Raw genomic sequence first — 12641 nt, 5'->3', positions numbered from 1 at the left:
CTTTGCAAGCCCATAGTCTTCAGGTACAACCCTGGGATCTGGTGTGACCACAAGGCCATGCTCATTGCCATTTCTCCCTGATATCACCACCAGCTACCACCCATCAGCATTGGGCCCACCAGTTCACCTGCTGCTGCCTACCACAAAAGGACAAGTGCTGTGAGAGGAGATGTGGCTACATTCAGTCGAATACGCATGCCTACCACACCACGTATACTGGCTTATAAGACCATGGCCTGGTGCTGGTCTCCATGAGGTCAGGAATGAAGAGGACTGGGGTCACGCTTAACTAAAGGTCAAGAGATACTAAGTTGAAAAGTATCCAGCAACAAGATGATCTTGGATTGTCCTGCTTGCCTTCTGCATTAGCAGACAGAATGTCCCAGACATGTCCCCAAAAAGCTTTGCACCAACCCATTTCAGTCCCAGCTGCACAGCCACCAGACTCTGAGGGGCGGATTCCCAGGGAGAGGGGCAGAAGATCAAGAGGAGGAGGAGGAGAAGGAGAAGGAAGAGAGAGATACACAAGTTCATGTCTGCTCAGACGTGCAGAGGTCAAAGCACAAAGCCAACAGCCAGTCCTCTTATCGTGAAAATAGAAAGAGGGAAAGGCTGGTTGAACAAAAAGCACCTATAAAATTATATTGGTCCTTTGTAACCATGGAGTGCTCACACAAACACACACAAATCCGGCCGCTCATCCCTCACCCCTCCACTGCCTTCTTATTTTCTATAATTAATCGGACAAGGGAGGAAGGAACTTGGGACAAGTTCAACTGTGGTCAGGACTTGCAGCCCTCTGTCTAGTAACAGCCCGCCGCTGTGGAGGGTCAGGGGGCGGCAGCTGTCGGTGTCAGGTTACCTGGAGCATGTTTAGGAGCAGGCTCCGGAACTTGGTCCCCTCCACCATGAAGAGTGCCATCTTGTCACAGAGCTTGGCAGCCGTGAAGGCAAAACTGCGGTCTGACACAGCCTTCTGGTAGATGGTCCGCACAATCTCACCCAGCATCTCCTCGGAGTTGGTGGAGTTCTGGGCCTCCTCCATGAACGTGGTAAGCTTGGTGTCCACGTCGCTGCGGTTGTTCCGCATGCTATTCAAGATCTCGATCAACTTGTCCATCTTGTTCTGCTGGGGGTTGGTTGTCTCCACAGCCACTTCATCCTGGGGGCGTGTGTCGGGGGACAAACCAAGCACACATGAATGAAGCTGTTTCAGTGGGAGGTGGCCTGGGGAAGGAGGGCTGCCCTCAGAGAGAAGAGCCTGAGCACTGCTTTCTTCTGAAAGACCCTCACAGCCCAGATGCTCTTTGATGCTTTTTTCTTAGCTCCTGTGACAGCCTGGATTGACATTCCTTATGAGTTCTAGCTCCTTCCCAGGATTCCCAAACACACAGGCTTTACTCTAGAAATGATTTAATGGGGCTTATAAAAGGAAGAATAAGATGACAAATAGGAAATCGGGCCAACGGGAAAATGAGGAGAGGAAGACCAGGCCAGGAAGTGGAATAGGATCCAAAATGCCTGTGGTAGTAGTAAGACGTGGCCCTGTGTATGTGTGTGTGTGATGGGGGGAGCCACTGGTGTCCACCACACCCATCTCCCCAAATGCCCGAGGGCAGTCATGTTCTCTGAGTGCAGGGTTCCACGTGGACATGGCCCTGGCTGGCCCTCTAGGCACACTCCATCTATGCCATGGAATCTTCCTGTGTGCACTAGAGTGGTTGGTGCTTGGAGGACAGAAGTTTCAGACAAACCCTAAGCCCTTATGAGGTTTCACAGTATCTGGGCCCTGACCAGGGGCTGGAAAGAAGTCAAATTAGACACTCAGCCACAATAGACTGGTGGCCAAGAAAATGACAGGCTTTGCTGCTGGGATGTGGAAGAGCAGGAATCGAGGTCTTACAGTGAGATCCTACACTTGCCTCCTGTTCTGGTCCAGCAGGCTCAGAGCAAGGTCTGTGTCCTGCCCTCTGCCTCTGGCCACATGTGCTGGGTGGGGGCTCTCCTTCCTGAACTCTGCTTCCTTGGGGGTGACATGGTGATGTAGAATGAGAAGGTTTAGAGCTTTCCTTGAATCCTACCATGTGGGGCCAAGTTCTAAAGACAGCTGCTCTCCGAAATGAGACGTGAATTGCATGGAAAGGCGGAACTCTGGGAGGTCTGCCCTGTCCCCTCAATTGCCTGCAGTCCACCTGCCTCTTCAGGGAGGACTGGTCTCACTCCATGCTGGAGCAAAAAGACTCAGCTTTCCACCACTTTGGGCACCTAACACTCCCCCTCCCCCCACCCATGTTCTTGAAGGTACTTTACTTTTTGATGAAAATCTGGGTTAGAAGAGAGTTGGCAGCTCAACTGTCCTGGGATTTCTTTTTTGGGGGGTGGGGTGGGGTGGGGGAGGACAGCTAGTACAATGGGGAGTGACCCAGATGGATCCAGATCATTATCCATCTTATTTAATCTCCAGGGTCCCTGTAAGGGGGCCTATACCACAATCATTATGCAGATGAGTAAACTGGAGGCTCAGAGAGATTGGTTGACTTGCCCAGGGGTTGCTCAGCCAGCCAAAGGCAGAACAAACCCTGAGTCTGGTTGGCTGTGTTCCAAAGCCAGGGGAGGTTCCACAGTGCTGCCCTACACTTAGTTTTGGGTTTTTTTTTTGGTTGGTCATGGGGCCTGAACTCGGCCTGGGCACTGTCCCTCAGCTCTTCAGCTTAAGGCTAGCGCTCTACCACTTGAGCCACAGCACCACTTCTGGCTTTTTCTGCTTATGTGGTGCTGAGGAATCAAACCCAGGGCCTCATGCATGCAAGGCAAGCACTCTACCACTTCCCAGCCCCCTGCACTTAGTTTTGTAGAACTCTAGAGAACACAGTAGTCCTCTCCAGCCCTGGCGCAGCAATTGGTCTGGAAAACTTTTTAAGCTGAGCTACACAGTGGCCATCACTAGGTAACTACCAGGTATCTGCTTTTGGTACAAGTGAGTGAGGCTTTCCTCTTGGCCTCTAGCCCTTGTTCCCACAGAGGAACGTGGTGGATGCTTGGGGTAGCGGACACAGGCATAGCCCCTCAGCTTCCGGAGTTAGCTCAGGAGGAGGGCTGCCTCATTCTGCTGTTGGTACCTTGGGGCTAAAGGTCAGGGAGGGAAGGCAGCTGCAGGAGGTCAGGGAAGGACCCCAGGACCTGGACTCTGAGGATGCCCCGGAGGCTCTGTTGCGTTGCAGTAGGATTGGGACAGCTCCTCCCTAGGTGACTATCCTGTGCCCTTGGCAGGCAAGAGGGACTAGGGGGTGGTGCAGGGCTGCTAGTGGTGGTGGGTGGGAGGGAGCCATGGATTTCAGCTGTGGTAACACATGCTTACTCCTTTTTCTGAAGGCTTGGGGCATCTCCTGAAGCCATGGCTCTGACCCCAGAGACCAGGGCTAGGGCCAGGATCAAGGTGGGGAAAGCCAGGCCCGGGGTGCCCTCACTCTTGGGACCATGCTATGGGGGTTGACACCTGCCTGGTCCTGATGGAGCCTTCTCCTTTCAGCATCTTTCCCTCACTGGTGCTGGGAGATGAAGCGAGGACTGCAGGGTTGAAGGCAGCCGATTCTCTTTCTGCCCAACCCGTCTGAGCCCTCTGTCCTGGCGGGGACTGGCCTCATGTGACTTAGGCTTGAGGAAACATCAGTTCTCTTATTCCAATTGCTCTACTTCTCCCCACTGCCCTGAGCAGACAGGGCAGAACCTGACCACCATGCCCCCTCCTGCACCCTCCCCTACGCCCCAGCCATGTGCCTTGCCTATTCCTTCTTGCTGGGGTCTGGTAGCAAGTGTCTACTGTGTCTTGAGGGGACATGTACTAGAGGAGTTCATGCAGAACTACCACGGGCTGGCCCGGTGGGGAGCCCAGTGGTACCTGCAACAGTGGTGATCATAAGTAACAGTGGGTCAATGCAGCCATGGAAGCCCTCATTTCCCTCCACAGAGCCCCCCCCCCCCCCAGCCCTCCTCCAACCCACAAGGCTCCACCCCGAGCCCACTGACCCAAGTGCCTACCTCTTGGTGCTCCTCCCGGGTACAAGAGAACAAGGAAAATTCAATTACCGGTACCTTTTCTTTTAGTCTTCGCCGCAGCCTGTCTTTGGAAGACTGGAGCAGGGTGATTTTGGGCCTCTCCCCGAGGCGCTCGGCAACAACACAGTCTTTATGCTTTGCCTCGGCCTCTGGCCCACCTGGTGGCTGCGGGGAGGGTCTTTCAGAAGCCGTCGGGGCTGAGGTGTCAGGGCTGTGAGGGGGCTCAAGGCATCCGTGCCCACTGTCCCCAGGGCTGTCCTCAAGTCTGGGGCTCTCGGTGGTCACGGTCTCTTTGGCATTGCGGTGGGCGCCTGGCTCCCCCTTTTCACCTGGTGGATGCTTCATGTTACCATGGTGCCAGCGCCGGTTGAGGCTGTAGCCATGGTGGGTGGGCCTCCCTGAGGGGTGGGGTGCTGAGCTTCCCTGGTAGGATTTCTGGTGGTCCCTGTTGTGTTTGGCACTGCCTGGCTGGTGGTCACCGTGCTGTTGGGGCTTGTTCCCCCCTGGAGGTCTCTGCTGCCGTCTGCAATCCCAAGTGGTAAGAGAAATGGTTACTAGGTGGGCTGCTCTAGTCCCTGCACAGAAGCGCTAGGATAGCAAGGCAGTGCCTGGGTCTACTACACATTCATTCAACAGACACAGAACCTCCTGTGCGCCAGGCTTTGTGGTAGAGAGAACTTAAGTCAATTACTCACCTAAAAAAATCCACATTGTATGCACTTATTATACTACACATGAATACACAGGGAATAAAATCTGAAAGATCCAAACCTTTCCACTTCTGTCCCCAGCTACAGCTTTATCTGAAAATCTAAACACTGAAGCCCTCTACAATTGTGATACATCTCTGCAGAAACCTACACTTGTGTGTGTGTGTGTGTGTGTGTGTGTGTGTGTGTTAGAACTGGGATTTGAACTCAGGTCAGGCTTGGATGCTGTCTCTTAGCTTTTTCACTCAAGGCTAGTACACTAACACTTGAGCCACAGCTTGACTTCCAGCTTTCTGGTAGTTAACTGGATATATCTAATGCATTAAAACTAGACATTTGTATCACTCAAGAAGCCTGAATTCTATTTGAATCACTGCCAGTTTTTTAAATTGTTATTATAAAAGTGATGTACAGAGGGGTTAGAGTTACATAAGTCAGGTAACGAATACATTTCTTTTTGGATAATGTTATTCCTTCTCTCGCTCTCTCCCAGTTTTTCCCTCCTATCCCCACCCACAAGTTGTACAGTTCATTTTTCACTGCCAGTTTATTTAGTTACAAAGTAATATTTTAGTAATTTCACTTAAGTATGTCATAATTACATTGAGGTTCTAGTGTTTATTTTCTAACATTCCTATGGTTCATTCACCAGTGACACCTGAAAACCTTTGATCTGTTTTTGTCAGATTTCCTTTAGCTAGATAGTTGTGAGTCTTACTTGTGCTTCTTTTAAAGAAATGTTCTTGTTTGGGAAATATAAAGTCTGCATAGCTATGTGGCACTGAGCCAAGTGTTGGGTATCTTCAATGTTCAAGAAACTATGTTGAATGACAGACGCACTGAGCAAGCGCAGACCAGGCCCTTCAGCCCTCACAGGTCCCTGCTGTGGGGCAACTTGTTCAGAGGAGCTCTGGAAGGTTCCTGTCTTCAGAGAACATCCTTGTAATATTCTGGGGTCCTGGGAGAGGAAGACATGCTCTTGCTTTTGATGTAGAGGGCTTACTAAGCCTTTCTATAGAGAAGAGGAAGTGAGTCACTGGTGCATCCTGGGAGAACCAGCTTCTCCCATGCCTCCTTGGTAACATTGGTATGCTTGTTTTTAGCTAAATATTGAGCTTCCTTTTTTACTTTTGGTTGTTGGTTTTAAGGTTTGAACTAAGGGCCTGGGTACTGTTCTTGATCTCTTTTGCTCAAGGTTAGAGCTCTACCACTTTAAGCCACAGCTCTGCTACCAGTTTTCTGGTGGTTAATTGGAGGTAAGAGTCACATAAGACTTTCCTGACCGTGGCTGGCTTCAAATCTCCATCCTCAGATCTTAGTCTCCTGAGTGGCTAGGATTATAGGTGTAAGCCACCAGTGCCCAGCTCCCTGCCTATACCTGGATGTTGATCTCAGATTTCTCTTCTCCAGAGCTGTGAGGAAATATGTCCTTTGGTGGTTGGTGGCACTTTATTATGGTAGCCCCTGCAAATGAATACCAAGTAATATTTAATATGGTGGCTTTGGGCAAAGATGGGTTCTTCAATTATTCCACAGACCTACCTTTCTTTCCTTCTTTTCTTTCTTTTCTTTCTTTCTTTCTCCCTCTCTCTCTTTCTCTTTCTTTCTTTCATCATGGGGCTTGACCTCTGGGCCTAGGTTCTGTCTTTCAGCTCTTTAGCTCAAGGCAAGTACTCTACCACTTAAGCCACAGCACCACTTCTGGTTTTCTGGTAGTTAATTGGAGATGAGTCTCATGGACTTATCTGCCTGGGCTGGCTTTGAGCTGTGATCCTAAGATCTCAGCCTCCTGAGTATCTAGGATTACAGGCGTGAGCCACCTGTGCCTGGTACATATAACTCTTTCTAAGCAGAGGACAGCAGAAGGAACAAATGTGAGCTGTGCATCATCTTGCTGGGTTCTGAGTGACATTGCTGAACAAAGACAATGCTGTTCTTACTCTCTGGTGGACAAGGCAGCCCTACCCTATACCACTCCCCTGTTGTTCCATATGTTCAGTCTTATTCTCCAATGTGTGACATCAAGATTGGAATGATGATCATTGGTACCAGTGGAGGGTTTGGCCTTATTGGCTGTGTGGGACATTGAATCACGTTTATCTCAGCAATTTTATAACCAATTGCTCTCCAGAAGGCCCAGAGCTACATTCAAATGCCTAAGTTGGCCCTGAAGGCTTTGGGGTCTCGTTCTGAGAAGCATAAACCAATCCAGCCTGGGAGAGTGGAAGAAAGATGAGGAAGGTTAAGGGCAGGGAGCATGTTTCAGTAACAGAGTACTTACCTAGCATGCACAGGACTCTGGGTTCAATCCCCAGCACTAGGAAAACCCTCCAACCTATCTCCTCTCAAAAGCTCAGCATGATAGCGCATGCCTGTAACCACAACTATTCAAGAGGAGGCAGGAGGATCAAGGCCAGACTAGGTAAAGCTAATAAAAGCCTATCTCAATACCAAAATACAAACAAAAAGGTTGGAGGTATGGCTCAAATAGTAGCCTGCTTGCCTATGTGTGAGGCCCAGGGTTCAATCCATAGTATAACAATAACAACAAATGAAAACAACAAAACTCTAATGTTCAACAACAGCCCCCTGCCTGCGGCGCCCCCCCCCCCCCATTCCTGTGACTTCTGTCATTTCTTCTTCCTTAGTTTTTCAATGACTTTCAACTAAGTGGCCCCTTTTCCTTCCATTTTCTTTGCTCTTTGAATGTGGGTTATTATTATTATTTATCCTAGAGAGGAACTTTGGAAATTCCCTGGCAGATAATGTTGGGCTTCTCACAACTCTGGTCATCCTTATTTAGAATTTGTATGGTGTCTGTAGCTATGGCTCAAGAAATGTCCCTCAAGGAGGGCTGATCAGGCCCTTCCTAGCATTTCCCACTCAACCATTTCAGGGATTTCTCTTTCTCCACCCAGTAGCTGCCCCCTTCCTGGCCCCCAAGGGGACAAACAACGTCTGTCCAGAGGAGGAGGAAGGAAGTCATTTTTACATGGCTGGTGGTTAAGGGCTCCAGGAAGAAATCAGCAAGCAGTGTGTGCAGAGCTTCTGCTGATCATCCCCGGACACTTGAAGGATGTGGAATCCTATTTCTCTTTTTTATTTCTAAAGACTTTGGGGCCAGCAGCCTGACAATGACTGATGATTTGCTGGTTTGCAGCACTTAACATGTGTCTTTTTTTTTTCCCCTGTAGGTTTAAAGAGGGCCAAGAAGCCCACCATTCAGAATCCCCCAGCCCCGCCCCCCGCCCCCCTTCCCTACCACCACGCTCCCTGACTGGGAAGACAAGACAGTTGGAGTTGCTTGCTATGGAGCTGACTGGCAGATAGGCTCTGCTGTGACTCTCGGAGACCAGGGAAGAGCCCAGGACACTAAGTTTCCATCTTCTTCTCCCTCTAGAAGGGTTTGCAACAGTTCTTGGGGCAACTGATTGATGGGCCCAGCCTCTGTGTGTAGGCAAGCCATTGTCTTTCTTCTCACTTGGAGATTATTTTGCAGGTTAGCATGGAACTCAGGACCTTGTGCATGCTAGGCAAGCTTTGTACCATTGAGCTTTCTTTCTCCCCATTTTACAGATTAGCCAATTGTGGCTCCTGGCATAAGCCAAACCTATCCATACATGACAAACCCAGAAGCCACCTCTGCATGCCTCCTATTCACCTAGTGATCTAGCCTCTCTGGAGAGCAGGGATGGTTTACCAGAGACATCTTTGGTGGCAACCACAAGAGGACCAACTCCTCGGAAGGAGCCAAGAGTGTTGCTGGAACCATTGCACAGACTTTGTCCTGGTCTTGTTCCTCACCAAAGGAGACCCATGCTTCTCTGCTCTGGCCATTCATAAATATTTGCAAGCAGTGGCTGCTTGAGCTGGTCCAAACCAGTGCCTCTCTCTCTTCTGTGTTTGCTGGCACTGGGTTTTGTCAATACCTTTACCAGGGGCCAGCTGGCTGCTCCCCACGGGACCTGTGGGTTTGGGTTTGGCTGGGTCCAGCTAAGCTGCTTCTGCTACCAGCCACTGGGTAAATGAGGAGGCTATAGACACATGGACATGTGGCCTAGCTTTGGGACACCCAGCTTAGACATTCAGCACTGTCAGCACAAAGGACAAATGTCTACCTCTCTGCAGGTTCAGCTTTGGCTTTCACTCTGGGCGTCTCCAATCAGTAAGAGAATGAGGGGGTGAGGGGATATGAGAATGAGGGGATGAGAGGATGGGAGGATGGCTTAGGACACAATGTCTCACTTGGGCTCCTGGTAGCATCTGTCATTAAGACAAGAATGCTTACCCCCTTCCCCAACCAAAGCTTGAACTCGTCCTGGGTTCTGTCCCTGGGCTTCTTTTTGCTCAAGGCTAGCATTCCACCACTTGAGCCACAGTGCCACTTTCAGCTTTCTCTGAGTAGTTTATTGGAGTTGAGTCTTATAGACTTTCCTGCTCAGGCTGGCTTTGAACCATGATCCTCATATCTCAGCCTCCTTATTAGCTAGGATTACAGGTGTGAGCCACTGGAGCATGACTTCTTCTTCTTTTTTTTTTTTTTTTAAAGGGAGAAGGAGTTGGAGATGACCAGATTATGCTTTTTCTACTGTTCAATTTGTTTTTTCTTTTTTCTTTGAATTCTAAAATCAGATGTCTTGTTTTATTCTAAGACTGCTTTCTGTTATTAACAAAACAAAACAAAACAAAAAACAAAGTTCTCGGAACACCATGGTGGCATTTTGGGAGGTGGGTGTCGGGAGAAGTTCAAGTTTTGTTTTTTTGTTTTAAATGGTTTTAACAGTGGTCCAACTGGAGACAAACGTCTCTCTGTTCGCTTTGTATTTCATAATCGTTCCCAAGTAGATATTCCAGGGGCCCCTGGCTTATTATGGTTCTCTCCATGGCGGACACTTTACCACATAATTTGTAGGTCTGCTTAAAAATTTCTGAAAGCAAAATTCCTAGGGCAAGTGGTTTGAAAGCTATGCATGGGATCATGTTTGCTGCTCTCAGGAAGCGTGGTGACTAGAGTGGGCGCATCCCCTCCTGACTCTCCATGGACCCTGCCCTAGCTCCCTCCTTCCCTTCTCACCAGGCTCTTGGGACAAAGCGAGGCTGAGACGGAGCTCAGCGGCAGTGTTCAAGCTACCTGGCTGTAGCTAGATGAGGCTAAGCCCAGTGCCATTACACAACGTCTAGCAATGAAGGTCACGAGCCCCACTTGCAGAATGAAAGGGAAAAGTATTGGGGAGCTATTTTTTCTCTTGAGAAGACAACTGATGTTTTTTCCTCTTGTCCTGGGAAAGGGATTAGAGTGGCCCACATAAATTGTGCACCTACTATGCATTTAGGGCACAGTTAGATGATAGAACCCGCAGAAAGATATGGCTTTCCAGGTTTGCTGGGAAGACAGTAGCCCACTCAGAGCCTGGCTCAGCTGGCCTGGGCAATTTCACTGCTCTGTAACTGTGTTCCCATTTCAGTCCTTGTCTCAGAGCTGACTGAGGATTACCTGACAGTTTTACAACACCTCATAGAGCATTAAGCCAAAGGCAGGCCCTCCTGAGCACATGGCCCTGTACCTGTGCACAGGTTTGAACGAACACCTAGCCAGCCCTACCCAGACATCACAGGGATGCGAAGTACCAGAAATAAAAAGAGCAAACATGTATGCAGTGTGCACAGCATGCTGGGAAAGGCTATCATTTAAAATTAAGGGAGAGATATGCCATCATTTACCCATTTTACAGAGGTCACTAAGCCACGGATGGAGCAAGGATCTTTCCTGAGGCTATACAATTTGCAAGTGGCGGAGGCCAGGTTTGAACTTTGGCCCTGAACATGTGCCCTCAACCACCGAGCTTTCCTGCTTCAAGCTTCCAAGGTCTGTTCCAGGGTCCTAAGGCTTGGGTCAGTCACATGCTGAACCTCTAAACCCAAGTCACAGGGGAGGGGGGAGGGTTGTTCTGTGGCAGCCTAGCATGCAAATGTATGGGCTAGACAGGCTGAAGCATAGCCATAAGGCTGATCCAGACCCACCTGGGACTGAGGGTCTGGGGCGAGGGGGAGGGCTGGGAAGGCTCTGGATGGGGTAGAGAAAGCTGCCTTCCAGCTTGGCTCCACTGTGTCTGGGGAAAACCACAGAAGCCACATGTGGCCCTTGGGTTCCATCTGTGTTGGTAACAATCCTTTCCCACCATACATATCTGCCCCTGCCTGTGGCGGAGGCTGAGGGGATGGGCTGGGGAGGCTGAATTTTGGGGTGACCATGCTGTTTCATTGCTACTTTTGGGGAGAGGCCCCAGTTGGTCTTGTCGCTGTCCCCCTTATCTGGCAACACAGATGCCAAGGGAGAGTGGCTTTCTGAGGGATACTCCTGTGGGCCATGGTTCCTCATTCCTTTTTCTCAACCCTTCTGGAAACCCAAGGATTTTGTCTCTCCCCTTCCCTCTCTCCTTCCATCCCTCCCTCCCTTCTCCCTCACCAATTTTCTGGTTGTCTTTGGCAAACACCCAGCTTCCTCCTGGTGTCTCAGAATTCCCAGTTGTGGAACAGGGGTACTGATCCTCACTCCATCCCCATTCTGGGTGGGTGCTAAGCTTCTTAGGGGTGGGGTCCCATTTCTCTCTAATTCCTGCTTGCAACATACGGCTGGGCTGAGTTTACAATGAAATAAAGCCCGGGAAAGCCTTGGGGAACAAAGGCTTTCGGTTATAAATATGAAGTAGTATTTTTGTTCCAGAGTGAATCAGGCATTCCAAGAATCCTTGGCCTGCGAGTTCTAAGGCTGCGTGATGTCATGGGAAGAGCACGCGGCTGCCCTCGGGAGCTGTCAGGCTCCACGTGAACCTGGTGGACTGGGTCCAAGGAAAGGCCCTCGCCCTTCCGGTCAGCCTAGCCAAGCCTTGCTGTCTCCTAGGTCCAGCCTGTGGACCCTCACTGCAGCCTGCTGGCAGATCAGGACAGCTATGTAGTTGGTGTGGTACAGACTTTGGAGCCAAGGCCTCAGAGTTCAAATCCTAACATTGCGATTCTAAGCTGTATAACTTTGGGTATGTTTCTTAACCTCCCTGCTTCCTTATCAAAGAATAGGAGCCAATAGGAAGTCTAGCTCTCAGGGTTCTTGTGAACTTCCAAAGAGTTGGTAAACATGATATATGAACAGCATCATGGTGGGCTTTCCAAGCGATATAGCATAGCTCTTGTGCACAGGGTCCAGGTGAAGAACAGAAGCTGCCTGCCGTGTCTGATTTCTGTTCTAGTTCTGGGCCCTAAGCTATACGTTGCCTTAGCAGCCTAGTCCTGGGATGAAGCTGGCTCTCTGCTCTTTTGCTTCCTCCATGAGCTTCTGACTCCACATGCCCTATCCCCAGGATCTCACCTCTTCATTGTTTTAATCCCACTGTCTCCAAGGGACTGTATGAGCTGTCTGTCACTGGAGCAGTCTCATCCCCTGACCAACAGTGAGCTCTTAAGTTGTCTCATTCCTAACCTTCCCACATTGCACATGGCACCTCTTCCAGGAAAACCTCTTGGATCTCAGTGGCCACCATGGAGCCTCAGCAGGGAGGGAGCATGAGGCACTGACAACTGGGGAGTCAGAAACTCCTGAGTTCACACTTTGGTTTTGCCCCTGTCTAGCTGGGTGATTTGAAGGAAGCTGTGTTGCCTTTCTGTTGTCATGAGATGGCTTCTAGCCTCAGTCCCTCATTCCAGTCTTCCCAAGAGTGGGCTCCTGCCTCTTGCCCCCATGCTGCATGCCCTCCCTCCTGGGCATCCTTCTTGCATTCCCTCTCTCAGGGCTGGAGGAAAATGGAAATGGATGGAAGCATTGGCCAACATAGTGTGTGGCAAGGATATTAGATTTGTAACTATAACTCAGTCACCCCGAGT

General features: G+C 50.0%; 1 protein-coding gene across 4 annotated transcripts in view; it reads right to left on the bottom strand.

The window, feature by feature from the left end:
* The window catches only part of Ctif (cap binding complex dependent translation initiation factor), a 230929-nt gene that overhangs the window by 85423 nt on the left and 132865 nt on the right, over window positions 1–12641 (bottom strand). For 2 of the 4 annotated variants that reach the window (XM_042675223.1, XM_042675224.1), the window contains exons 8-9: window positions 4039–4579; window positions 863–1162 (exon numbers count right to left, since the gene is read on the bottom strand). In XM_042675223.1, the coding sequence (XP_042531157.1) occupies window positions 863–1162; window positions 4039–4579 (841 nt within the window). The remainder of the gene's footprint in view (window positions 1–862; window positions 1163–4038; window positions 4580–12641) is intronic. The other 2 variants (XM_042675225.1, XM_042675226.1) reach the window with 2 other exon arrangements.

The sequence above is a fragment of the Dipodomys spectabilis genome, unplaced genomic scaffold (genome assembly GCF_019054845.1).
Source record: "Dipodomys spectabilis isolate Male_0828 unplaced genomic scaffold, ASM1905484v1 ptg000024l, whole genome shotgun sequence".
NCBI classification, from domain to species: domain Eukaryota; kingdom Metazoa; phylum Chordata; class Mammalia; order Rodentia; family Heteromyidae; genus Dipodomys; species Dipodomys spectabilis.
Note: the sequence above shows the minus strand (reverse complement) of the source record. Positions and strands in the feature narration are given on the sequence as shown.